Source organism: Struthio camelus, chromosome 9, assembly GCF_040807025.1.
Source record: "Struthio camelus isolate bStrCam1 chromosome 9, bStrCam1.hap1, whole genome shotgun sequence".
Classification (NCBI taxonomy): Eukaryota; Metazoa; Chordata; class Aves; order Struthioniformes; family Struthionidae; genus Struthio; species Struthio camelus.
Genome location: NC_090950.1, coordinates 33,169,023 through 33,196,863, shown reverse-complemented (window position 1 = coordinate 33,196,863; position 27,841 = coordinate 33,169,023). Strand labels below are relative to the sequence as shown.

At 45.0% G+C, this 27,841-nt stretch overlaps 1 protein-coding gene and 1 long non-coding RNA gene across 2 annotated transcripts; one reads left to right on the top strand and one right to left on the bottom strand.

Annotated features, from left to right (window-relative positions):
• On the bottom strand, positions 1-25,090 carry LOC104145052 (uncharacterized). The gene is made up of 3 exons (XR_694230.2): positions 23,952-25,090; positions 1,982-2,142; positions 1-472 (listed from the first exon to the last, which is right to left on the bottom strand). It is a non-coding gene; the product is annotated as an uncharacterized lncRNA (long non-coding RNA).
• A 299-nt stretch (positions 25,091-25,389) lies between these two features.
• On the top strand, positions 25,390-27,425 carry RAP2B (RAP2B, member of RAS oncogene family). The gene has a single exon (XM_068955191.1). The coding sequence runs from the start codon at positions 25,614-25,616 to the stop codon at positions 26,163-26,165; it is 552 nt and encodes a 183-aa protein (XP_068811292.1). The 5' UTR covers positions 25,390-25,613; the 3' UTR covers positions 26,166-27,425.
• Positions 27,426-27,841: the final 416 nt, after the last annotated feature.

Below are 27,841 nucleotides of genomic sequence, written 5' to 3'. Positions count from 1 at the left end.
ACAACGGGAAATCGCAGCACAACGGGTTCGGCCGTTTCTATTAATGCCTGAAGAACTTTTTTAAGTGGTAGCGGCTATTTAGTTTTAAGAGATTTGCTTGTTTTTATGCTTGTGTGACTTAATCCACAAACAACACCTGGAGAAGTGAAAATCTGCACTCGTGCCCAAGCGAAGTCCTGGCAGGGAGCTGGCCGCCGGGCAGGCTTAAGGGAAGACCCCGTCCTGGGAGCAGCTCTGCGGTCAGGAGCACGACAGCAGCGCTCAGGCTTAGCTGGGACTCACCATATTTTTCCTGCTACTGCTCCTAGTCTTCATCAGGCTCAGGGAGATAATCTTGCTCTCCAGACTCTGCCCCATTACTAGCTTTTTTGTATGATATCTGCTCTATCCTGGAGCTGAAATCTTATGAGGAGTCTCGAGTTCATGTTTTGCCCCTTAATCAGGTCTCAGGCATTTAACAGGCCCGTGAAAACTGTGAAGAGAAACAAAATTTTAAAAGGGAAATAACTCTAGACAAAATATAAATAACAAGCCGCGAATGCAGGTCTGCATGTAGGGAGCCAGGAGAACTGTTGGCAGAGAGGAGACCCACGCCGCTGCTCAGCCCAAAGCTGCGCCGAGGTGAAAGGCCAGAGCTTTTACCCACTTAGCTAGCTAGCCCCTGGTTTAATGCACAAGTATAAAACCCATCTGCTCAGCAGCAGCACGTTCGAATAGAATCAATTAGTGCCAAATTATGTGACTCTGGAACCTCTCTGCATTTGGAGGAAATCATCTGCATTTATTACTTGCTTAAGAAAATAATACTACCTCCGGATTCCTCTCCTAATAATTTTTTTTTTCCATTTGCTCCTGTAATAACTAATCAAGGCACTGCCTGCATAATGGAGTGCGCAGTGTCGCACCCATTTATCTACCCTATCACAGCGATCTGTCATTTGCTATCTTAAACAGGAAATGAGCAATTAAAATGCAACAGAAGATTATCTTTTATTTCCCATTCTCTTCTAGAATAATAAACATATCAACATGTCTATGCTGTATGCGTCGATTATTTGAACAGTCAGATGTAAAGTAAATAGTTCTTAAATATGATGGCAATAGATGTTTCCATTATAATTTGAAAAATTCCATTAACTTCTTTAAATAACTAAGTTTATATCTTTTCCAGACAGCACAAGGTAAGCAAAAACCTTTTAAACTAATCAATAAGAAGTAAAATAAATGAATTCTCCCAGAGTGCTTCAACACGAAAGGATGCAACAGCACAAATACACAATAATTGGTCATTTAGCTAGGCTGAAGTTATACTCGGTTGTTATTACATGGTGTTCACTGTATTAATTCCAATGGGTTCAAATTTTCTGTGAAAAACACTTGCTAACTGGAAAGAATATAATCATTTGACTTTTAAAGGACAGTGGCTCAAAGGAGGTTGCCAACAATAAAAACAGTAAGTACTTGGCAGTGCCTTTTGAAGGATGGATGCTTAATTTAGAGAGAAAAATCACTGCCCAAATAATAGTTCTCTGCCACATCCAACTGCTATCCCACACTATGTATTTTTGAAGCTCACAGAGCTCTCTCATACCAAGGGCCCACTCCTATCAGCGCCTTTGAGAGGTGCTGCCCGAGACAGCCGCGCGGGTGCAGCCGGTGCCGGGAGCGCTCCCCGCGGCCGTGGCCCACCCGGGCCAGGGGCGTTTAGCGGTGCGTCCCCTTCCTGCCACAGCGCAAGGCAGGCAGCAAGAAACACCCACTTGCAAACATGCTGGAGATTCAGAGCTGTCAAATGCTCTTAATGGAAACTGGAGGTCAGCCGGAACAGAGTGAATACATTTCAATATACGGACACGCAAAGCCCAATTAATTTGGGTGTAGACTTCAGCGAAATCAATCTGAAAGAGCTGTCTTAGGGCGTTTGCACAATACCAGCACAATGGGGCATCAATCTGACCTGGATTTGCAAACACCACAATACCTGAGCTGGTGAGTGAAGCTCCTGAACGCCACAGAGCAATGGAGCACCTCAGCATCCTGAAGCATCTCGGTGAAGCCGGCTCAGGGTCTTTGGACTGCACCAGGTTGTCCAAGACAAGCATCCTCAGGACCAAAGATTCAACTTGCATCTTCAAGGCCAGCCTGATCCACAGGAAGTTTAAAAAAAAAAAAAAAAAAAAAAAAGAGAGAGAGAGAGAGAGAGAGAGACAAAGAAGTCAAAATTTGAGGAAAAGAGAGCCCATATTTGCAAATGGCTTTGGCTTTGCTGCTGAGAAGCCCAACTTCATTTTGAATTAACATAGGAAAAGGAACATACATACAAATTTTGAGTGGAAAATTAAGGGTTTACTGAAATAGCTGTCTCCAATAATGTTATCAAATACTTAGATTCATCCCTGTAACTGTTGGCACCTGCAGAAAGCAATTTAGCCCAGGATTTAGCAATCTAACCCAGGATTTAATCCTCTTGCTGTAGCTTCACCTGCTTGAACCAACCTCCTTCTCTGCATTGGCTATGTAGAGGGCTTGCTGGCAGCCAGGCTGCTAAAGTAAGCATCTTCTGTGAGCACCTAAACAGGACAAATGCAGGTGCAAATCCATGCCTGTATTGGTATGCACCACAGACTCGTGTTCACGCTGCCCATGTCCTGAGCTAGTGCCAGGCACGAGTTCAGCAGCCCTGTGACCACACTTGTCCTGCTGAGAAAGGTTTGTTTTTTCGGTACAACACCTCTAATGCAAATATTTGCCTCCTCGACTGGAAGGAGCTCACATCCGACCAGCTGAGCGAAAAGGCCGAGCGAGCTTGGGTCTGGCTCCACCAAATGAGGGAAGCTTTGCCCCGCGGCTCCCCGGCCGTGACGGTTCCTGGGAGGCAGGACGGCGTGCTGCAGCTGGGTCCTGTTTCCTTGGGGTGTTTTTCACTGCCGTCTGCTTGCGATTTGACAGCAGGTTGCTAAGTGCTACAGTGCATATCTGATGTACCTCTTCCCGCACTTACAGAACGGTGCTCCACGCCTACAGATGAGTTTCACCTGGGCACCTTCCCTTTCTGTTCAGCATGTGCGTTGGCATCTGCTATGGGCGCCGGCAACACCAGCGGAGATGCAGAGGCGAGGGTGGTCTGCAGCGGCCCGGGGCCCCTGCCCCGCGCCTGCTCGGGTCGGGCGGCCAAGCCTCGGGGAGCGTTTCTGGGCGATAACCAGACATTTGCACGGATGGGGAAGCGGAAGCACTGAGCAAAGGCAGCTGGAGCGGGGTGGCCGGCGCGCTGCGGCAGGTCCTGGCCTCCCTGTGCCCTCCGCGGAGGCCGCCTCGCGCGGCAGGGAGAGCCAGGCTCGTTTGCAACTGCTCCTTTTAGTTCAGCTTGGGAAAGAATAAAACTTAGCTATTGGGGGGGAAGATAAAGGTAAAAAACATTACCATTTAGCAGCTGATTAGATTGTATAATGTATGCTACTGGAAAGCACTGACACAAGCATTAGCAGCAGAAATATTCACAGTCCTTAACAGTTCATTAATAAGAACTACATGAAGAAATTATAATTCTGCCCAGAGCAAGTGCTTCGAGCTGCATTTATTCTAATTGCTGGGCCTTCCACAGCAACAGCTGAAAGATGTCCATTTTACCACAGCGGTGAAACAATCTGCAATGTCAGTCCCAAAATTAAATAATAACTCTTCATGGTATGTAATGAATCCAATTAGTTTTCAGCTAGATTTTGGAGGCTGGCTTGGTTGTTTGTTTAGGCGACAGCAACCCCAAACCTCTCTCATTTGAGTCCCGGACCGAGGCAATTAGTCCGCTCTTTGCTCAGCCTGAACTGCAGCCATGGTTAATGACAAGGAGGGAGGGGGGAAAAGCCTGTCAAACAGGATTATTCAGGAAAAAAATAGCTAAGTGGATTTAAAATTGCAACCTGTCATTGCCTTCTGCAAGTCATTTAGGAAGAGCTGAAAAGTAGAATAACAATTTCACTGGAAACAGACCCAGAGGAAGAGGGGGGCTCCTGGGCGAAGGCAGGCGGGCCGGGTGGGAGGCACCCAGCCTGTGCTCTGCCGGCAGGGAAAGGGCAGGGGCGCGCAGAGCCTCCCGAACCGGCGGAGAGCGGCCCGGAAACGCAGCCGGTCGCTTCATTAAAGCCGCTTTGCTGAGGGACCGGCTGGAGCCCGGGGCCGGGACGGCCAGGCGGCAGCGGTGGGAGGTGGACCTGGACGGCCTCTTCCGATGGCAGCTGCGAGGTAGACTCGGCTGCTCAGCGAAATCTTGCTCTTATCACCAAAATAAACCTCAGGCTACCCTTGGCATTAAAGTACGTTTCTACTGAAGTAAATCTATTAACAAATCTAGCCAGTGCCCAAATGTATTAGCAATTACAGTCCTTACTTCCAAAACGTGTGATAACTTGTGACTGTACATATGTGTACAGACACATATATATATTATTTCTCCCTAAACTCAATTACTCGTAGGTTTTTCCCCAAAGAAGGGATTGTATGTTTAAGCCCTTAGTTTTCCCTACCCCGAGAAAGCAGCCAGACAGCTGCTGCTGTTTCTAAAGATGACGTGAAAGTGCTGAAGAATTGCAAGGAAAGGCTCACTTCTCACATTCGCCTTCTGCAAGCTGAATGCTCTTCAAAAGTAAGAAGTGGTGGCTACACTCATGCTCCTGTAAAATACAATTTGAACATTTGTATGCTGGTCAATGGAGATGTGAAGTTTTTTCTTCTGAAATTCATGTGCTTCAGGCACCTTGGAAGCTCTCTCCTCTCTCCCCCATAGCAAGGCTTTCTTGCACTAAATGAGAAGAAAAAGATGCTATCCTTCCATATCAAGAGTAATAAAAATCTTATTAGAAAATGAGAGTGAATGACTATGCCTGTCTTTCAGAGAAAAGATGAGATGAAAAGCTCTTAACATGTGGTACATACTCTTAAGTAAGAATTAAAGAATAGCTTGGATAAGCGCTAAAAAACCACAGTTCAAACATGAAACTGGTCTCATACCTAGATTGTGGATGGACAAAGTTTGCATGACTGCAACAGATAAGCATAAGGAGGTGCTGTTGTCCACTGAGCTGAAGCTGGGTGACAACATGTCCACTTATCATGAAATTGGGCTTGTCAAAAGCTGTTCCTTGTGCTCTGAGAGAAGTATTGGCATGGCTACCCGTCGTTAGTTACCCCTTGCACGACAAGTTGAGTGTCAAATTCCAGATCATTCAACTAAAATTGTGGCAGGCATGGTAGCTAGCCCCAGGTCAACATGGCCTCTTGAGATTTACAAAAAAGATAGTTGGAGTTTATTACAAACTATTTTTAACGTGCAAGTTAAATGTTTTATATTTGTCTTTTCTGTTCTGATCCAACCATTGTCCCTGTAGTCTTTCTTGGGAGACTTCCATGTCATGCATGTCTCCAGTTTAATATTTTTCCCTGACTTATGTAGATGTTAAAAATAACACTAAAATGTTAAATTGGCTGAGTGCATTCCTGCTAACCAGTTGCTTCTGCGGTTTCAAGTGGCTGTGGTACTTTTCTTCATCCTAAATGTTTATGTAGCTTTTGTTTTACAGTAATTTCACCTCAGAAGAAGATGCATTTTGGTGGAGCTAAATGGAAAGAGAATCTTCCCTCGCTCGCCCTCTTCTCAAGACTCTGGAGTAACGCACAATGTTTGAGTCTACCACTGCGAATCCTGCTGGCATTGGAAGACAAAATCTTTCTTTCTCTTCCGTGGTCTAGAGCCCAACGTGTCGGTGCCAGCGGGCCATGATTGCAGTTTCTACGTCTTCCCATCTGACCCATTTAAGCTCTATTCTGAATGCTGGAAACTCATCAGTTGTCCTGCCCTGGTACATCCCTCTCCCTGCCTGGCATTAGGCTGATCGGGAAGGCAGGGCAGATACACAACTCTCCTGCATATCTTCTCCAGGGTCTGAAAGCTCACGTTTCAGCGGAGACGTGTCCTCCCCTTCCCCACATCCCAGGAATGCTCCGTTCTGAAGGGCGGACTTGGGAAGCTCCAGGGAAGTCTGAGCCGGGACATGAATCTCTGCAGGGTTCCCAGTGCAGGTCCAGCCAAGGCACGCAGACTACAGGCACTAGTAGGAGCAAGAAAGCTTTCTTCCCCCTTAGTGCAGTTGTTTAAGTTATTTAATGATGTGACCCAGCAATGAGAACGTGAGCAAAAACCAATGATGAAATGGATGTATTTATTAGTCTGTGTTCTTCTGCATCTTGCATTGTGATCTGCATGAAAAAACTATGATGTCTCTGCAGAACCTCCTCCAAATCAACAGGGCTTAGCCACGTATATCAGATTACAGGATATTGGTCCTGAACTAGTTTTGAACCAATGATCTAATCCCATTACCAATCCTGTGAGTCATCCAGCTCCACCAGGAGCTTTTAAAGTATTCTGTATATAATAAAAACATTCAGATGAGCCAGTGCATTTGGAGTATGCTCTCATTCTCTTGGCTGGTCCATTGACAGAAGAAAGAACTCTTCGAACTTGCAGACCTCTCTCGCTCAGACTGAAGTTGTGAGGAAGCATAAATAGCTTAAACTATTGCTCCGCCACTAGACTGGGTCCTAACTTCAAATTCTCTACAGGCAAATTGGTGCTTAGAGTTAGAGTTTCACTCAACTATTCGAAATCCCTGAAACAGCAGTGGTATCTGACTGTACTTCTTTTGTAGCTTTTCGAGGTCTAGAGGAGGTCTGTAGCAAAGAAGGAGAAACAGGAAACTGAAAGGAAAAAATATCTTCACCAGGAAATAAGGAGTACCATCAATTACTGAGTCTAGTTTTGCAACCCTCGGAGTGAAGTCTCATGGATTTTGTCCAAAACAGTGACTGAGGACAGCCCATTCTGTTACTCCATGGATTGCAGTAATTACCTCCTTGAGCTCAAACTGTCATTTTCAGAGGAACAAACATCCCAGAGCATTACAGAATTACAGCATTACAAACACAGAAAAAGGCAGTTTAAAGAACTATTTCATTATCTGAGTGAATATTAACGCTATCACATCAAATAGCAGCAGAAAGGAAGAACCCACTTAAATTTCCAGATGAATCAGTTTTGGAAGCCATTAGACAATTATGTTATCACAATCACCTGTTTTTCATTTAAAATGTTGGTAATTACTGTGCTAACGCTATACTCCGTAATGACCCTACGTGGCAATTTTACTGTCTCTTCACTTCACAGGCCTTTCGAGCACGCTCTTCCTTGGTGGTTGGAGTTCCAGTCCTATTCGGGCTGCTGTCATTTCTTTACTGTTATCGCTGACAGGAGATTCGTGGTTGCCCAAAATCACCACAGCTGTGTCAGTGCTGTTCGGAAACATCCCAGCTCATTCCAGCCAATATCTAAGCAAACACCGGGAGCGGTACAGCGCGTCAGGGACCACGCTAGCTGGCTTAACGCCTGCGGCTAAGAAGCCTTATGCCAGGATGACAATACTGCTTCCAAACCCAAGCTTGCTTAGAGCCCGTTCAAGTATCTTTGCCCAACGCTGTGCAAACTTGCTTCTTGCTAATTGCAAACCTGTATCTCCTTTTATTTTGCACGTGCAAAGAGCACAGGAGTAGGCCCCGACAACTCTGAAATTATCAGAAGTAGGAAAGAAAAACAGAATCAGAAGCTCTAAGCACTGTCTCATTTTAACCGAACGCCAGAAGAATTTACTTTCAGAAGCTTGAATTTGGTAGGCTCATTCAGGCACTGATGTATCACACCTCCTAGTGTCTTCATTATATACAAAACTGGTTAACGTTCGGTGCCGGAGGTGTACCATTTTTCATTTGACTGTTCCCTTGAAAATGCTCACTTTGACTTTTTGTTTTGTCTTGTGAGCTAAGTGGACAGTGTGCCCTCTGTTTTCTGAAATGGTTCCTTTGTCATTAATCAAATTCAAATGTATGCCTCAGCCGCTCTCTTAAATTCTAATCCATGAACTATGAAGCAGCAGCAGTTATCTGCTGAATATCTGAATTAAGCAGTTCAACTAAAAGAATCACATATATTGTTTCCAGTCAATGGACACTATGAATAGATTTTATGTAGAATTACTGGGAATGTATGAGCCATTTTGCCAAATGTTATGGAATTTCTTATCCCAGACTGTTTGTTAAGCATAATTTATGCTCAGATACTGAAAACTGAATCATACTCAGCATTTATACAGTGCTTTACATATTCAAACTTCCATAAAACATTAATTAAACAATAGATTTCCTAAAGCTGAAAAAGTACATTTACTACAGGCTGTGCACTGTGTTAAATAATCAGGGCCTCTTACTTTTAAATGCTACTTTTGTTACTAACGTGTTTTTAAAAAAACAAAGTAATTGTAGTAAGAACACAGCCTGTCTGTTTGTAGACTCATGGTCCCTCTACAATAAAGAGGTAAATTAATATTACAGTTTATTAGGTTTTTTTGAGCGTTCCAGAGCATTTGCAGTACCAAGAACATTTTTACAATCTATTCTTTCATGTTTAAGGATGCACAAAGGAGAAGCTTAGAGAGACCCTCTTCATCCACAAACCCCTTACTTGCAGCCCCTAGCTAAGACTATCTTGTTTGTGCCACCGCTACATCCTGACTAACAGGCAAATCAGCAGAACAGCAGATGCTTGTGGGCCCTGAGACTTGAACAAGTGAAACATTGCCTCAGGTGAAGGTTGGGTGTATTTCTATTAGCTGAGGATCATTTCAGTTGATTCTTTAATATAGAGGGGACTTAGAAATAACACCAAGGCTCTTTGTGGTTAAAAGGACATGCTTTGGACATTTAGCTGCAGAACAGCAAATTATCTTTCCTAAATGAAAGTTTAGGGCCCTGTTGCCTCCCGGGGAGCTCTACCAATTCATAGCAGAGCAACGTAGAACTGTCTCCAACTGCCCGTTTCCCTTCCTCCGCCGGCAGAGGCGGCTGCTCCGATCCGAGCTGTTCCCAGCCCAGCATGCAGAGAAAACAACAGCAGCGGCTCCTCGGGGTAGAAATTGCAGGTAGCAAGTTGCCCCATCAGGAATCCCCGGAGCACGTGTTTGAGCACCAGGTGCACAATTAACTGGCCAAAACACTAAGAATTGTGCCTTTTGCTGCAGGCAGCATTGTAGGTGGGTACGGTACTTGCGCATGTGCATGCACACACACACATACATATGCATTTGCAAACGCACCACTCCCTCCTGAGAAGCGCACAGTCTAAACTGGATTTAACTGAGTGAGGATGGACACCTGACCAGACAGGGAATTGTTGAGACAATGGATAGACTAAAGACAAAAAAGGATTATATAATGCTGTAAATGTGCTGTGTAAATGGTAGTAGGGCTTTAGCCATGCTATCTATCACATGCCTTGAGAAGAATACCATTACAATAAGTATTCATTTGATCTCTAACTGAAATCTTGGTAGATCTCATAACTCTTAAAGAATCATGCAAAAATTCATTCTCACATGTGAAGTTAAGGATCACCAGTACTGCAAACGGTCGTTCTTTGTCTTTGTGTCTTATTCTTTAATTTTGCTCACCAAAAATATCTGCATTGAAAATGCAGCATTTACCTTCATCAGTTTCTCTGCACAGCTCTTGTTGTCACACCAGTGCAAAAAGCATTAGGCTCCAGAGGCAAGCGTCCAGCCTCAGCGCCCGTCCCCGAGCGAGCGCGCCAGCTCTCCTCCCTCCAGCTACTGCACCGCCCGCAGCATCTGCCTGGTCATAGCAAAGACCGAGTCTGTAAAATAGCAGAAAGCTTTAATGCCAGCAGAGATGTCACTGATACAGTTTTGTTTGATGCTTAACGTTTATATCTTATTGCCTTCCCCTTAGGAAGCACTTTTTCATCTGTAAAATTTGTATGTTATTTGTCATGATTCAGTTGTGGTGAAATCATGCATTCTCATTAGTCCTTGCAGTCTGAGGATGAAAAAGGGTTGATCTTATCTTCGGTATGATTTGAGAAAAGGAATCCGGAATACAAGCTGGGAATACAAAACTATTTTATTCTTGTCTAAGCAAAGACACTGCTTCACTAGCTATGGGAAAAGGCATAAACCTCAGACCTCGCACGGTGTGCTCTGAAATGGACTCCACCTTAGGACTTCAGGAAGGGAGAGTTTTACTGTGTCCATTATTAACTTCTTCATTTGTCTGCTTGAAATAAATTAACTATTCCCAGAACTACAGACCTCACTTCTTTTATAAGGTCGTTCTCATTAAGCCCTCAATAAAAGTAAATTTGTCTGTTAGCAAGTTCTTGAGGCATAAACTCAGCTGCTCATTTGACTAAGTAACTATTGCTTGTTATTAAAGTGTTATAGTAGGAAGAATAATAAATAGAAAGCTGCCTTGCTTGCATCCCTAGACAGCCATACTGAGAACTCTTTATTTACCATAATAAAGTGAAACGTGCACACCACCATCACTAACCCAGTTTCCTTCAGTGAAGCTGAAAGACAACAGGACCATTTATCTGTTCTTGCTATGCCTGTAAGCATCCAGGTTCTCCACAGGAAAAAAGACACTTGGGATTACTGCTCCCCTCTGTGTTTCCTCCCTGCAGCAAAATTTCACAGGGCCATGGCCAACAGCTCCCTCAGCCAATGCTTGTCTTACAAAAACTTCTGCACAAGGCCAACTATTCTCAACTCCCTTAAAACACTCCCATATTAGTACAATGTAGGTACAGCCCATATCCATCTACATGCAAGAAAAAATTGGACTGAGCTTTGTCCCTATCATGATCATAATATCAAACATTTGAGTGTTACCTCATTTTTCTAGATATAATACTACCTCTCTGTTTCTCTGCACCAGTAAATTTAACTGTGTGAATTCCCAAGTGCCTCATATATTATAACTATGAATATGAAATAGTCCGTGCAGTTATATTCACTATATAACAGGAAGGTTCACAATATCCTCCCCAGTACAAGAGAGACATGGCACTACTGGAGAGTCCAGCGAAGGGCTACAAAGATAAAGGGACTGGAGCATCTCTCCTCTGAGGAAAGGCTGCGAGAGCTGGGCCTGGTCAGCCTGGAGAAGAGAAGACTGAGGGGGATCTGATCAATGTGTACAAGTCTCTGAAGGGAGGGCGTCGAGAGGATGGGGCCAGGCTCTTCTCCGTGGTGCCCAGGGACAGGACGAGAGGCAACGGGCACAAACTGAAACACAGGAAGTTCTGTCTGAACGTGAGGAAAAACTTCTTCACTGTGAGGGTGACGGAGCACTGGCACAGGTTGCCCAGAGAGGCTGTGGAGTCTCCTTCGCTGGAGATATTCAAAACCCGCCTGGACACAATCCTGGGCAATGTGCTCCAGATAACCCTGCCTGAGCAGCAGGGCTGGACTAGATGATCTCTGGAGGTCCCTTCCAACCTCAGCCATTTTGTGATTCTGTGATCTTAGATATTTCTTGTTGGAGTCTCTGCTCTTTTTAAAGTGAAGGAAAACCAAGAGTGTATTTTCTGTAGAGCATACACATTTGCAAGAATATACTATGACTTTGATTCAGCGTTCAGCTCTCCTCTTCTAACGCAGCTTGTTTCTTTGAAATCATAGGTTTTAGGTATTTGGTTTAAAAAAAAATTAGTGAAAAATGGGAAAAGTTAATTACATATAATTATAGCTTCTATAAGGTGTCTACTAATGATGGGAATAAATGACTGTGTTACATATAAAAGAAAAGAATTAGCTTTTAAGAAATTAGTCATTTGGATAGCAGTTTTTCAATCCTTCAGATAAGTGATATTTGTCACTGAAACAGTAAACCCAGTTTCAGCTTCCCTCTCTCAGAAATGGATGGTTTCTGCTCTCTATGGGCATGCAAGTTGCACAGAAAGTGTAAGGAATTTGCCCTAATTTCTGCCATTCTGCAGAAGTCCAGCAAAAAAAGCAAAGCTGGATCTCTGCATCCAGAGAGCGTTAGGCTGTGTGACCGGGAGCCTGCCAGTGGCTGGGGTGGGGGAAGCACCCCGTCCTCTCCTGATGACATGCAGCCTGCCTTGCACGCTGGTGATGCTTGCGGAGGCCTTCCCTCTGCGCAGTGCCTCCAGAGTTTCATACTAGGACAGCATGATTTTGTAATAGCATCTAGGATAGCATTTAGTTTTTCATCTTATGCTGTTTTTTACCAGTTAGCAGTAGGCAGAGTTAGTTTAAATGCAGTTTATTAACAGATCTCAATGTTTTCATGACAGAGCTTGATAACCACATGTTGCAAACCAGCACAGATCTCCATATAAATAAAGGTAAGGCTGCCCAGAGCCACAGGGCACACACTTACTGGTACATGGAGACATTCTCAACATGTTCATTATTGTGGAAGCATTTAACTGCATTACTGAGATCTTCCCTGACGCCGACAGCTCCAAGCTTTTACTTCCACCTGAGACCGGGTGCTCAGTTGGTGCTCAGTGATCCTCTATGGTATGGCAGATGGCTGCTGTGTGCTGGTGATGTTTAAGTTGTGGTGAGTTGCTGTTGTTATTGCTCATAATATGGTGTTGGTATGGTATTGTTACGCTGGTGGTCAAAAAACCTGGCAGATGTGGCAGCAGCTAGACTGAGCCAGCGGCCCCCTTCCCGAGGGAGCGCTGCAGGTACTGCTGCTCTCCGCCTCCGCTGGCTTTCGCAGCGGCACTGCAGCGTGGCCGGCTTTTGTCACTTGGGCCCAGAAACGGCCCCCAGAACGCAGGGGATCATCTCCGGCGTGACTCATGTTTCGTCCCCGCACTATTTATTTATAGGCCACTAACTGTCGCACCCAGGTACAGCCAGCTGCGCAGAGGCACCAGGTATGAATGTGGCAGGGAGAAAGCAAATATGACTCATGCTTGTTAAAAACCGGTAACTGCACTCCCTAAAAACCTTTGTCTTTCTGCTCTCAAATCTTGCTGAGTTTGTCAGCTGAGCGAGGCAGGCCAGGAATAGCCCTGTCTGCTCCTTCCCTGACCGGGCAGGCTCACCCCGGCCAGACGGGAAGAGCCGCACGAGGCACATGAGGAATAAGGAGCTCAGACACTTCTGCTTCCACTTAGCTGAGAGTGAAACTGGGGGCGGGGGGGGGGGGGGGGGGGGGAGAGACTTTTTTTTTTTACTTCTTCTTTGCCAGCCTGCCACAGCAACCGTTCCTTGGGGAGGGAAGTCTTTTCACGTGAGAGCCTTTCATAAGGAAGACTAAAAGGAGTTTTAAAATTACTGTTTTAAGCAAATACGCAGTGCAGAATGAGCTCAGGGCTCACAGAACGGGAGCGCTCCTTCCGGATCCCAGCGCTCGTGGCAGCCCGAACCCTCCTTCAGACACTTCGCAGGCTGTGCAGACCTCAGGCTGCTCTTGCTTTAGGTGCTTTAGGTGCACTACAGTGCTGGATGTTTTAGTTAATAAAATAAAGTGCTATTTTAAATTGGTTTGTCAGCGCAGCCATTGAAGTCCCACAGTTTACTGCCCTAATCTCATGATTTTGTTTATTTGCTTATACATGTTTGCAGAAGGATCTGACCTAAACTCTGAAATATGTTGTTTACTGTACAAAGACAGATACTGAGGGATTAGTTAACAATGAAATCAAAACTGACTCTTAAATACATATTTGCACTATTCAGTCACCTCAGCTTCAGGATACTTGGCTGGATACTGAACACTTTATTAAACAATTTGTGAAAGCATCTACAAGATAATAAGTTGCTAGGAAACTTCTTATCTGTATCCAGCCATAGTTATGGTCAAACTAAATCAAGTCACACACAATTTCCATTTTTGATAGAGTAAGTGACCACATTACGAGTGAGGAGCAGTAGGTATGTTGTATTTCTGACTGTAGAAAAACTTTTCCCACAGCCCTGTATAGTGTTCTAATAGGAAAACAAGGCCGATATTATATTATATCACATTATATTATATTATATTACATTACTGCATTGTATTCAGAGTAGTTATCAATAGTCTCTCACACAACTGGGAGACATAGCAAAGGATCTGTAATGCAGTTCATATTTGTGCTAATGACTTGAACATTAGAAGTCCAGCTTCACTGGTCAAGTCTGCAGGTGACATCAGGTTGGTTGCAAGCACTTTGGAAGACAGAATTAGGATTTGAAGTAATTTCCATAAACTGAATAACTGTTAAATGTTTGTGCCTTGTTATGACATTTTTAATGCTGTATTTAATGTTAATTTACCATTACAGAAAAAGAATCTTCTCATAGGGTGAAGTAGCCCACTGGCTTCACTAATACGGTGAAAATCAAGTTAAAAACTGAAGTATAATTGAAAACTGAAATTCTCTGACTATCTTAACATTTTGTTTTGCTTAGTGTTAGAATGCTATTTTGCTGATACTAAGGGACTCCCAAAGTAAGTTCAGCTCTTCTTGAGCATTCAAGAACTGTCCAAAATGAACAGCAGCATTAGTAAGATTATTTGCAACGTAACTGAGGACCAGATGTCTTGTTTGCTATTTACAAATGGGACAAACAAGTAGAATTCAGTTCTACCCTGGGGAATATGCTTTCCGTAAATAAAGTAACGTGCGTATTTGTTCCCTTTTAGTATGGATCAGCTCCAGATATCATGTTATTCTACTTCTCTTCAGGCATGATTCTCGCACAACTCACAACTCACTTGACAAAGAACCTTGGGATCTGTCTCTACGAGCCTAGTGCAGATCCCCTACCCTTTTTAAGTGATTGATTGCAAAGAGAATCAATTCACATTTGTAGTAGTTCTTAGTCTGGTCTTCCCAGTTTTTTTCTCATATGACTGGACTGGTTTGGTGGGTGTTTTATGGGGCAAATAGAGCGGTAAAGTGCCACCATTGGAGGCAGTTATACTGACACACTGGTACTGAAGCTCCTGCAGTATCTTCTTACTGGAATTATTTATGACAAAATAAAGTATACAGAAATAGAAGTACATCCACATTCAGTAAGCGATAGCATTTTCTGCTCATTGCTGTAGTTATGCGCTGTGGCATGCAGAAAGGCCTGCGGCACAATGCTCCAGAGGACCCAGAGAGGAGGGTTTCCCCTCGGGGCGAGGGCTCTGCCGCGGAGCCACCGGGAGGCCGAGGCCGAGGCTGAGGCCGAGGGGAGCAGAGTCCGTGTCCTGACGGGTGCATGGCGAGACCCAGCTTCCTAGTGACTTCTCCGAGGGCTTGTGGCCGTATCAGCATTCCTGGCTGCACTGACTGACAATATCAAACATGGCTTACAGATCAAGTAATATCAGCATCATTTAGTCTTATCTGTTCATTCTCATGAGGTCATCTGTCAATGCAACCGAGGTTGTTTACGTGCCACGTCTTGGCCTAAAGTCAAACTGGGTGGGGTTATCAGCAGGGGCCAGGTGTTGCAAGAGTTCGTTTGCTCCCATATTCAGGCTAATCTTGCCTGGCAGCAGAAGGCCTGAGAGATGAAACGGCATTTAGTGAATGCAGAGGTGACACAATCAGCAGTCAGCCACAATGATCCCTCCAACCTTGACCAGCCAGAAACAATGTAAGCGTAAGTCATAAGCAGGGGCACTTCTAAAGCATTAAGAAAACATGTCATATTGTTAAAGCACAGGACTGTGAGTCAAGAGATTTGAGGTCTATTTGGGGCTGCAAATAACCTCTTATTGTTAATTTGAGCCTGTCATGTGTCTTAGTTTTCTCTCCAAAAAAAGATCTATCTTTGTTGATATGTTTACCTGAAAATTACTTTGAAATACTCAAACATAAGGCGTTACACACATGTAAAGAACAATTATTAGCATTGAAACTTGAACTTTTTCAATTACGTAAGTCATAGTAAAAGATCTCTTCTGGTTACACACAAAGTGTACATGCTATATCAAGAACAGTGCAAGTTTCAGAGCTGAAATGATGGCACCCTTGTCTCACATATGCTTCTCAGATGACTGAGGAGTGAGATTATACAAATGGCACTGAAATGGTTTTCAGTGACCTGCCATGTGGTCATCACCAAGGCTGCCAAATCTGGCACAGCCGTTCCATAAACTGCCATTGCCCATATGGCCACATAGCTTGCAGAGATTTGCTGAGCTTGCAGTCTGCCCAGTGTATTACAAAACAAAGCTCAACTGAGCGGGCATTTCCTCTCGTCTAGTTTAATTTCTTTTCTCTTGCAGTCTTAAGGACTTGTTCAGGGGAAGGCTGAGGACCCAAGGTTTGCTCATCTTCACAAAGAGCTAGAAATGCTTAGCTTCTTGAAGGGCCATCCCTTAAATATGTCATGAGTTTGTACCAAGTGCTTAAAATTGGGTGCGTTTTTGTGAGCTTCTGCCAGTCTAGGAACATCACTGTTCTTGCTAAATTAGGTAGAAGCAGATTCAGACACATGCCTATGTGGGAACTTTCCATCTGCTACAGCTCCTATAGCATTCATTCTCTTAACCACAAATGCCAAAAACAAAAGCAGGTGAAACCTTGCTGGTTACTCTATACCTTTAAAGGTTTTAAAGCTCTGCTTGTTCACTGACTGCTGTGTGATCCTTGTTAAACCTGGACATGCAAACTGCAGCTTGTCTTTTAAAGCCATTGTCATCAGAGTAACGCGGTCTGTTTTAAAGTCCCCTTCAGTGTTAACTGATTTGACTCAGGGGCCTCAGGGATGACAGGGGCCACAGGATGGAGAACAATGAGTCAGTCAGCAACTCCTCATTGATTTGTCAGGCAAGATGTAAATTTATATAAATGTTCCTGGAGGTAGAATAAGTGGTATTCATCCATAGTTCTGTTTGGTCTGTTGCAATTAATGTTCCTAAATTGGCATTGTGCCTTTGTAGCCAATGCAAATGTTCACAGCACAGAGCTTGAAGCAGCAAAAAAGGAGACTTTGGGTTTAAATACTTTCATTGTGCCAACAGCTGCTGTGATTTAAGACCTTACTTCCTCCACTCTTCTTGCCACTGAATCTATGCTGGAGGTTACTACTCCAAAAGAAAGCTGATAAAAAAGGAAACTGTAGACATCCTTATGTGGACAATCTTCGGTGCAAACTTAGCTCTCTTAGCTTTAATTGATGAAGGCTGTTTGAGCTAACCTGGCTAACTTTGTACTGAGGCAGCCCAGGGAGCTGTCACACATTTCATGATGCAGAATAAATTGTGGGTGTAGTAATTTTCAGCTAGGGATGACAAAGTCTTTAGTTGTTCCATCTGAATCCAGAAGTGGACATATTGCCCATATTGTTTTTACAATGTAAAGAGAAATAAAGTCAAGAAATTGAAAGATTTTACCTTGATAGAGGCAGCAAGGTAATTTGAACTGTAAGAAAACAAGCACTGGCAGCTACAGAAATCTTAGTTCACACAGAATCACAGAATGGTTGAGGTTAGAAGGGACCTCTGGAGATCACCTAGTCCAACCCCCCTGCTCAAGCAGGGTCATCTAGAGCACATTGCCCAGGAGCCTGTCCAGACGGGTTGTGAATATCTCCAAGGCAGGAAACTCCATCACCTCTCTGGGCAACCTGTGCCAGTGTTCAACCACCCTCACGGTGAATAAGTTTTTCATGTTCAGATGGAACTTCCTGTGTTTCAGTTTGTGTCCATTGCCTCTCATCCTGTCGCTGGGCACCGCGGAGAAGAGTCTGGCCCCATTCTCTTTAGACCCTCCCTTCAGATATTTAAGAGCATTAATAAGATCCCCTTGAGCCTTCTCTTATCCAGGCTGAGCAGTCGCAGCTCTCTCAGCCTTTCCTCGTATGAGAGATGCTCCAGTCCCTTAAGCCTCTTAGTGGCTCTCAGCCGGACTTGCTCCAGTAGCTCCATATTCCTGTTATACCAAGGAGCCCAGAACTAAGTTGCTATTAGGATTTGTCAAAATGTACCACAAATCACTGTTCAACAGATAATTAGAGATTTTGATTTAAAAACATTCTGGGGGAAAATGCCATACTGTCCATTGAAAACTATAAAAAACCCTGAAAGGTAATTTATGTCTTTTCCCTATGTTTAAGCCAATTTTTCCTGTTAATGAATGGATTAAGTATTTTTTATTTCTCTTGCTCTGTAGTACACAGGGAAACAGGTCCACTTGCCTCACTCATCTATCAGTCCCTCCCTTATGCCATTTCCACTATAATATCTACATAATGGTCTTGTCCTTGAGGCTACGGGCTTGCTGGTTTGCTGGAGACACTTATTACTCCATAATGTTCATAATGGAGTAATGGGGATTCCAGGCAATGAAAATGGAATGGAGTAAGGTCTCTGGTTTTACTCAGGAGATTTCCTTACATAGATACATTGTCATTCTTTAAAATAAGAATGGGTTTCTATCATTATTATTTGGGGGAAAAAAAACTTGAGACCTTAATAACTACCAATACTTACAAGCAATTTTACACGAACAATCTGAGACCAAAGGCTGACTGTTACAGGGCTTCTCACATGGAAGAAAAGACCACAGCCTAGTGACCTACAAGCATCACTTTCTGCTTCTTTAGGGCTTCTGGTAATCTCCCATCTCACTTAGGAAATATGATAAGATCACAGTTGAAAGTAACATGGCTGAGAGCATTCGTTCCTCACTGCCACGTCACCAGAAAAGTCTGTCAGGAGAAACTCTTTGCTCTTGGTCAGGAAATGGAGGAATAAACTAACTGACAAATTAAAGAATGAAAACTCTCCACAGCATAATCTTTTGCTGTATCTGAATGTTACTGCCAGCAGAGCTGATACTGCAATGTAATACAACACTACGGGTCAATGAGGAAAATACATTTTTCTACAAAAGGGCTTTTGCTGCAGACAGGATGTTTATTTTTGGAATTAGTCATCAGTTTCACTTCATGCTGATTATACCTTTTTCATCAACATACAATAGCATTGTTTCCATGCAACTATGATCAAGATTACATTTATGGTTCAACAGGCTGTTTCATTACACCTACATATAAACTGACTGCTACACATAGTAACAGATAAGTGTTCTTTCTTCATCTCTTATGCTTATCTAAAAAATCCTAATTTGTACCACTTTTTATTTAAGATGCTACTGCAGTAAATAGAAGGGGGTTGATATTTATGATTAACATAGAGATAGACCTGAAATTTTGGCAGATAGATTAGGCACGTATGGTACCTCTGGCTATACACATCGTATCTATGAGGAGGATATAAACATATCATTGAACACATTCTTCACAAAAAAAAAAATAAAGCGGCATTACGACACCAATTCAAGTGAGCTCGCATGTAATGAGTTCTGGCAACATGGGCTATTTTTACAGTAGTGATAAGATCTCTGGCAGGACATTGGTTGAAAATACTGTGCTATATCAGATTCTGAGGCTTCTTCTGTCTTTTTGTCATCTTGTTTTTTTTTTGTTTTTTTTTAACACTTGCCAGCAGCTGCTATTATTTTTTGGAAATGAAACCTAGGTGCTGTGCATTTGAGAAGGTGAATCTCTTTGCTGAGGAGAGTTACAGTAAGGCTACATTTTCTGAAGGCGTGCACGCTTGACTCGCTGACGGAAACAGGCAGGAAAAGGATGACTCTGCAGAAACCCCTCGATACTCAGGAAGTAGCTGGCAGAACAGCCACTGTTCAGCTGGTTGAGTCAGGGGAGAAACCAACTCACACTACTACAAACGTATCCAATTACAGCCTTAAGCCGTACCTTTGGCCTGAGTCACTTCGCAATTTGTCTTATCAGTTTCTTTCCCCCGATTATCTGGGTGTTGAGCAGACGGAGCAGTTTCACTTATGATAAAACTAGTCTACCCATGGAGTCACCCCAATTGACTATCTCATTTAACTTCATATGCAGACATTTTGATTCTAGAATAAGAATACCTTATCCCATAGATTAAGATAAACAGAAATTAGGCAGTCTTGTTTCAGATATGTATTCACACATGGAATTATCAGGAATGAATCAAGGTACACACAAGTAAGCTATTGTATTTACATATTGTTGCAATGCCAGCTTATTTTTAATGAAGAGCTTTGAAAGTTCTTCTCTCTCTTTTAAATATGCATCTTCTGTAATATAGAACATAGGAAAACAAGTGTACATTTATAAACAGCCCCATAACCTGGACACAAAAATGTGCAGCTTCTTGCACAGCTGTTTGGGCAGAGCATGAGATGAGAATGCTTTATTACAGCAATATATTTTATTACCTCCTGCTCACTGTTTAGGGTTACTGGTATTGGAAAGAGGCAGGAAGGGCAAAGTAGAAGAAGTCATGATAGGCGGACAGAGATTTTCAACCACCCATTGGCAGGATGTAGACAGATTTTGAAAAGCAGTCAGCATCTTCCACTGTTACTTTTAAAACCAGTTTATACCCACCGTGTAAATCTGTCTTGTTGATTTTTGGTTAAATCTGCCAGTAGATTTTTAGCTCTGAGGACAGAGTATATTTCTTTGCAGTGCTGAATGCGCTCCCACAATTTAATAGTAGCAGTCCACTTTAAATAAGGAGCACTAAAGTTGCTGTGTCAGGAAAAAAAACTTCTCAGACAGTTTGCTATGGAGTATATATACTATTCTAACAAGTGCATACTTCAGAGGGATTGCAAATCCTTTAAAATATAAACACTTAACTTAAAATTAATTCAGGACCAGAAATTGCACTCAATTTCATACCTTTAAACTGAATAAACATGGAAAAATTCCTCCAGATTTCTCCAGTGAAATGCCAGAAAACACTTAAATGTAATTCAGGCTTCCAGGTGGATATGCCCTGTACTTTGGACTCTTAGAGATTATTTTATCTTCTTAGTTTCCCCAGTAATTTTTCTGCCATTACGTTAAAGTATGGTGTGAATACTAATGTCACAAGCTAATAGTATGGGACGAGCAGCTCTTCCCAAATGATTTTGAATCTTCTCAGTTTAACTTGTTTTTCATTGGATTATGAACCAGATTAGTCATTAAAAATTTAGGGAATTGTAACATATCTCTGTGGTATCCAGCAACATTTCAGATGTGAGGAAGTATAATGACTTTTGTGCAGTATTCTTGGCCTCATGGCTTCCCATAGTGTTTTCTCAGCAGCAATGCTGAGTTACGATATTTTCTGCCCCTCCAGTTCTGCTGAAAATACAGATCAATTCACTGTTTGGGGGCCCCAGGGGCCCGTAAGCAGTTAAAAAGAACTCACAGGAGAAGGATCTGTTCTCGTTGCAGATCTCATTGATCGCAGGGCCAGCTTACAGCATGGACCTACAAATTGTTGCCGTACCACTGAGCGCACGGAGGAAGGTCGGAAGTCCTTTAGTCAACATTGCCATGGAGGAAAGGGGGAAAAAGTACCTGGAACTTTGTCCTCACGTTGAAATGAAAGGTGTTACATAACTATACATTATGATGTTCTTACTAAAATCGCTTTTATCTCGCAAAGCCTGAATATCAAAATATGACATTTAGCATTAGCCTCAAGATTCAACTACTGCCATATCTACTTAGTAAATGGTAGAGAACTACGATCTCAGAGGAGGCTTTCATAGTCACAAGAGCTCCCTACATATTTAATAAAAATGATTTAAATGAATAGTGACTAACAGAAGTCAGAGAAAATCTAAACGAAAGCCCTCATTTCTTCCCACTTGAGCATGACAGAGGTTCAGGTTTCGGATACAAGTACATTCACACACACCTAACTGAGCATATTTTCAAGGCATCTGTTTTAATCGAAGCCACACATTTCCTACAGATGCTAGCTCTATTTCACCTACAGAGCTCAGGCTTTCTAGAATTCAGAAGCATGCAAATGCTACCTAAACGGGGTCTCTCTTGCAACTCAGCCCAGCCCCTCACATCATTTTTCTGTTCCATAAGCATAACACAGTTTGCCTATAAAATACTGGTCCTAAATAAGCTCGGTTGCATTTAATCAGCTCTCAGGAGGTTATATATCCCTGTGCTAACACTGACCTTGGCTGAGAGTTAATCCCAGAGCTGTTAATCAACTTGGCTGTGCCTCTTTTAAGCGGGAGTATCAGTGCAGCTGGTTGGAAGGTCCCTTTAGAAATACCACAACATCTTCGACTATTTTCATAGTGCTAAATCTTGGCGTTATCAGACATTGACAAACTTTCATGGTACTGACATTTTAGATAGTAACATATGTGTTACTGATTAAAACCACACTTAAGTTTAATCTCTACCTGTAATTAGTAAAATATATTTTTGAAAAGAAGTGCATTGTAGTTCTATAATGTTGATACTTACATGGACAATGGTAATCCTAACAGAAGGAGCCAGTGATCTGATCTTTCTAAACTATGCAGAGTAATAATCTTTTTCTTTGAGGAGCAGTTTTACTGAATGAGCAGAGGTACTCCACACAGTAGAAGCCAGTTACATAGGTAAATACTGTATAGTAAATTGCTTAGTAACCAAATTCATACTTTGAGTATTTCACAATAGTGTATCAAATGATCTTGGAATTTTAAAAATAGAGCTGATAATTTTGAAGATTAAATTAATACCACCAACTGTTTGATAATTGTATTTTGCCTAGATTCTGCTGTATTGCAGTGGCTCCATGTTGCCCATAGGGATTTCATTCCAGAATAATTTTCAGTTATTCCTGAGAGATTCTAAACCACAATGGCACTGATAAAAGTACAAGAGTCTGACATACTATGTGCTTCGTAATTCAAAAATGATGTGCTCCATCCATACTCTTATGATGCACTTAACGGAAACGTCTGAACCCTTAGCCTGGAATTTTGACCCCTCTCAATTTACAGATTCCCACAGCGGTCCATACCCACATACAGAAAATATCATCCTAAGGAAAAAGACTTGCTTTTTTTTCATTACTTCCCGTGGACTTGTTGCTACAACTTCATGGACTCCAAAGTTCTAAAAACAGTACTGCAGGCTAACTAGTTACCTAGAACTGGTTGGTAACAAGAGAGATTAAATTAATATATGTAGCAACTGCCTTGAGAAGTCAGTTTCCACATGTAAAGTCAACAGTGTAGTGACAGTTATGATAGTTACTTTCAACATGATATCCTTCCTTCTTCAGAAATAGTAGCAATAAATAGCATAAGGTAGAAAAAAACATGTAGTTCAATTTTATTCTGGCACTGAAGAAAAAATATCAATTCAACAATGACCTTTAAAATAACATTGCAATGTATTGCCTGGTCTTTATAAATCTGCTACCGAGATGTCAATGGTTAGTGCAATTTAATTAATTTACATATGGGTTTGGTACAGTGGTGACAAAGATAAGCAAATCCATATTGCACCAAAAACCTTAGAGTAGTGTAGGCAAAGTATGGCAGCAGAATAAAAAAAAATTTTTTTGCAGTGACACTGCAGGCTTTCAATCAATTTTTACAGCGGCTTTTAAAGATAATTTGGGGAACACTTGATGACTGGCGAGTGTTTCGGCTGGCCTAGATAAAGGTGCTAATGCACAGGTGATTTGCTAGCTCTACCTCTGGAGTACCTGTATCAGGGAGAATCATAGAGATCACCTTTTTGTACCTATGCATGAGCTGAGCAGTGACTGAGAACAACCTCTATCATGGGACACGTGGTCACAAGTACTTGTAGAGGTCTTTCCCACTTTTTCAAAGAATTGGAGTACTGCTCTGGGGAAAAAAAAAAAGATGGCATGTAGGTTTGTCACAGTTTAAGGGTAATGTGGTTAGCAGGCACAGTCTAGAACAGAAAGGTAGCCAAAGCGCAGCCCTCAGGATTGAAAGGAAAGTAAAACATGGGAGTAATCTCCAGATTGACCTGTACACTCTCGAACCTTGCACGTGTCACCAGCCTGCAGCTGACAACGCTTGCAGGGGAGCAAGCGGACTGTGTGCCTGGGAGAAACCAGGTGGAGGGCCAGCAAACCAGGATGCTGCTCGGGGACGCACAACGAACAGCCACCGGGCCTGACCTGCACCCAACAAGCTGCGTACAGAGAGTGCCAGCGTTCACATACACGATACTTACAAGAAAGTCGCGGTCTGCCGCTTACTTCCATTAAAAACGTACGTATCATCCTGTATCTGAAGTCACAGCAAGATGACGGGGCAGGTGTTTCCAGCAGAAACAGTCTAAAACACTACCGATGCGCCAGCGGAGGTGGTGGAACGCAATCTTTGCATTCATCTGGAGACACTGCATTTGCGACGACTTAGACCAGCAGCAGCAGCAGCTCTGACTTTAAGCTCTTGAAGACAGAAGACCACCAGCGATGCAGCACACGCTCAAGCTAGACCCAGCACAGTGAATCCCCACAGTGAATTCCAGCAAAAATAACTTAGTGAGAATTTGGTCTCTCTGAAAACTGTTCGGTAATAGCAGTTTGTTGCTCACAAAATCTATTTCAAATCTTTCTGTCCTAGTCTGCGAAGGCCTGTTTTAACAAGCACTGTGTTTAAATTAGGTTTGTAAACAAGACGGTGCAGGAGAAAGGATCTGTATGTCACAACTAATTGGATAAACACCGAGATCAGTAAAGAGCTGGCTAATACGTACAAGCGAAGATAGGAGGGTGCCGAAATAACTAATGAAGTTTTCGTGACAGGAAAGTCACGACTTGGCTGACAGAAAGTACAGGCAGCGACTTCTACAAACAGGGGCAAGTAGCCAGTCCCTGCGCCCCAACCCCGCCAGGCCAAGCGGCTGCTCACAGGCCGCAAAACGCGAGCAGTCCCACACGCGGCAACTGCCGCATCTTCAGCCAGCTCAGGCTTCAGCGGGACGGGGAAAACACAGAAACTTAGGCGTCCCCGAAGGGCCTCGGAGGCCGCCCCAGGCCCGGCGGAGGCGGGACGCGTCCCGCAGAGGCGCTCCAAGCCGCCTCTCCCCAAAAACAGCTGCCGGCGGCAAGAGGAGGCTTCTCCCCACCCGCGGGGGACGGGGGCGCTCAGGGCCTGGAGCCCCGGGAGGCCGCAGGGGCCCCGCAGCGCCTCTGAGGGGAGGGAGCCTCGACCCGCGGGGAGGGCTGAGGCCCGGCCGGGCGCAGCGAGCGAGGGGAGCGCCTTCCCCCGACCGCCGCCGAGGCGCGGCGCCGTGAGGCGGGAAGGGCGAGACGAGGCGGAGCCGCCTCCCCCCTCACGGCCGAGTGTCCGCCAAAACTTCGGTCGGGGGGCGGGGCCAGGCGCCGCCGCGACCAACCGGCTGCCGGCGTGGCCGGCCCGCGGGCCAATGAGGCGGCAGGGTTTGACGAGCGGCGCGCCGCAGCCAATGCGAGGCGGGGAGGCGCGGGGCGGGGCTGCGCGGCCGGCAGCCGCCGCCGGGGAGCCAATGGGGGCGGGCCGGGGCGGTGGCGGGCGCGGGGCGCTATGGGCCGGGGCGGCGGCAGCGCGCGGGGCTGCTGCGGGGCCGGGGCCGCAGGCGCGGGGCGCGCCGGTGTCGCCAGCGCCTTCCTCCTCCTCCTCCTCCTCGGTGGCCGCCTCCCTCCCGCCCCCCGCGCCGCCTCCTCCTCCTCCTCCTTCTCCGCCGCCGCCTCGCAGCGCTGCGGAGCCGCCGCGTAGCTCCGCCGCGCAGCGGGACTCGCGCCGGGGCCGCTCGGCAGCGGAGGCGCCGCGCCCGGGGCGGTGAATGGGCGGCGGCGGCGGGCGGCGGTGATCGCGCGTCCCCTGCGCGCCGGGGCGGGCGGGGGGCGCCATGCGGGAGTACAAAGTGGTGGTGCTGGGCTCGGGCGGCGTGGGCAAGTCCGCCCTCACCGTGCAGTTCGTCACCGGCTCCTTCATCGAGAAGTACGACCCCACCATCGAGGACTTCTACCGCAAGGAGATCGAGGTGGACTCGTCGCCCTCGGTGCTGGAGATCCTGGACACGGCGGGCACGGAGCAGTTCGCCTCCATGCGGGACCTCTACATCAAGAACGGGCAGGGCTTCATCCTGGTCTACAGCCTGGTGAACCAGCAGAGCTTCCAGGACATCAAGCCCATGCGGGACCAGATCACGCGCGTCAAGCGGTACGAGCGGGTGCCCATGATCCTGGTGGGCAACAAGGTGGACCTGGAGGGCGAGCGGGAGGTGTCGTTCGGGGAGGGCAAGGCGCTGGCCGAGGAGTGGAGCTGCCCCTTCATGGAGACCTCGGCCAAGAACAAGGCGTCGGTGGACGAGCTCTTCGCCGAGATCGTGCGGCAGATGAACTACGCGGCGCAGCCGGGCGGCGACGAGCCCTGCTGCGCCGCCTGCGCCATCCTCTGAGCGGCGCCGCCCGCCCGCCCGCCCGCCCGCCGCCGAGGCACCGCGCTGGAAACGCGGCTCTCCGCGGCGGCGTCCCGTCCCGTCCCGACCGTGCCGTGTCCCCGGCAGCGCCCGCCGCGGGCGGCCGCGCTGGCAGCGGGCCGGGGTTTGGGGGGGGGGACGGGGGGGGGGGACGACGTCGCGGCGCGGAAAGCGCGGGAGCGGCCGTCGCTGACTGGAAGCGTTCGCGCCCCCCGCCCCTCCCCCCGCCGCCGGCCGTTAGAGCGGCGCGGGCGGCGCTGAGGGGAGGCTGCGCCCCCGCCGCCGATTCCTATGCAAAGTTGGATTAAAATTGCGGGGTACCCGAGCGGGATGAGTTGCACATCTGGACTGGGACTTGAACAGCACTGATGCCAGTGCAGTGTGTGGGGTGCCAGAACGTGTCTGCTGATTATTTGTGAAATAACTTTCTATTTTGGTTTACCTGCTGTATCAGATGGGAGTTTGCCGGAGAGTGGTAGCGTGTTAACTTCTGTTCGGTTGGTTGGTTGGTGTTTTTTTTTTTTTTTTTTAAATCAGCTGTGAAAATGTTACAAATCTGCACAATTTTTTAGGTGTGCGTGTGTGTGCGTGATTTCGTTTTTATTTTAACCGGGTGGGCGGGAGCGGTGGTGTCCTTGTCCTTAGGTTATTTTAATTTTTTTTTTCCTCCTTCATTTTCGGTTGGCAATAACTGATTTTGATGACTAGCTCTCTAAAGTGCAAAGACTTCCTCAGAGTGGCGCGGGGCCCCGCGCAGCCCTGTGTCCGTAGAGTGCCTTCAAAACTCAGCTGTTCCAGCCGGTGCCAACCTGTGAAAGCGCCACAGAATCCCATTATCTGCTACTCCAAAAACTACTTAACAGTTTCCTTTCGGTAATCGTACTGAACAAGCCGGGACAAAAGGGCCTATTGTCGGTGGAATTTATTTCTTATTTCCATCTGAGCCTTTTAACTGTAATTTCCATGTCTCGCAAGTTCGGGCTTCGTTTACTTCAAATTTACAAGAATTTAGCCTTTTGGGATTTGGGGGGGGGATGGGTGTTTTATTAATATTATTATTTTTATTTTTTGTTTGGATTTTGTCGTGGGATGTACCTCCAGCCAGCAAAGAGAGAAATCTTAACGTCATGATGTAACGAGAAAATTCTAACAACTGTCGTTTTAATTCCAGACGTGCATTTAAGAGATGTCTATCCGTTTTAAGAATTTTAATACAAATACTGTTTTTTTAGAAAACAACTTTGTGCGCTTTTATGTGTTACATGAAGCTCTTAAACTTTTGCAGACGCTGTTGAACCTCATTTATCCCTTAATAGGAATAAAAAGGGTGAGAGGATGGGGCTTGAATTAGGTAAGGACAGCGCTTTAACAACCAAGAAAACCCCTAATAATTAGCAATTTCTAATACAATTTCTCATCTGTATGTAGGTCCTGGTCCTATGTAATGCAGCAACTGAGTGGAACGCTGTATTCACTAGGCAGCTTTAGGAAGATGGCGTGGCTTTACTGCAGAAGCTTTTGTAAGATTAGGGCCTTTTTTTCTTACTGGGAACAACATGGTTTACTGGAATGAAATTCTGAAGGTCAACTATTTATAAAATTTAAGTTTTTAATTTTGTTGCATTATAACTCCTTAAAACTGCATCGAGACTACC

Excerpts from the sequence above, each read along its gene's own strand:
- RAP2B (XM_068955191.1), top strand. The coding sequence starts at position 25,614 with ATGCGGGAGTACAAAGTGGTGGTGCTGGGCTCGGGCGGCGTGGGCAAG.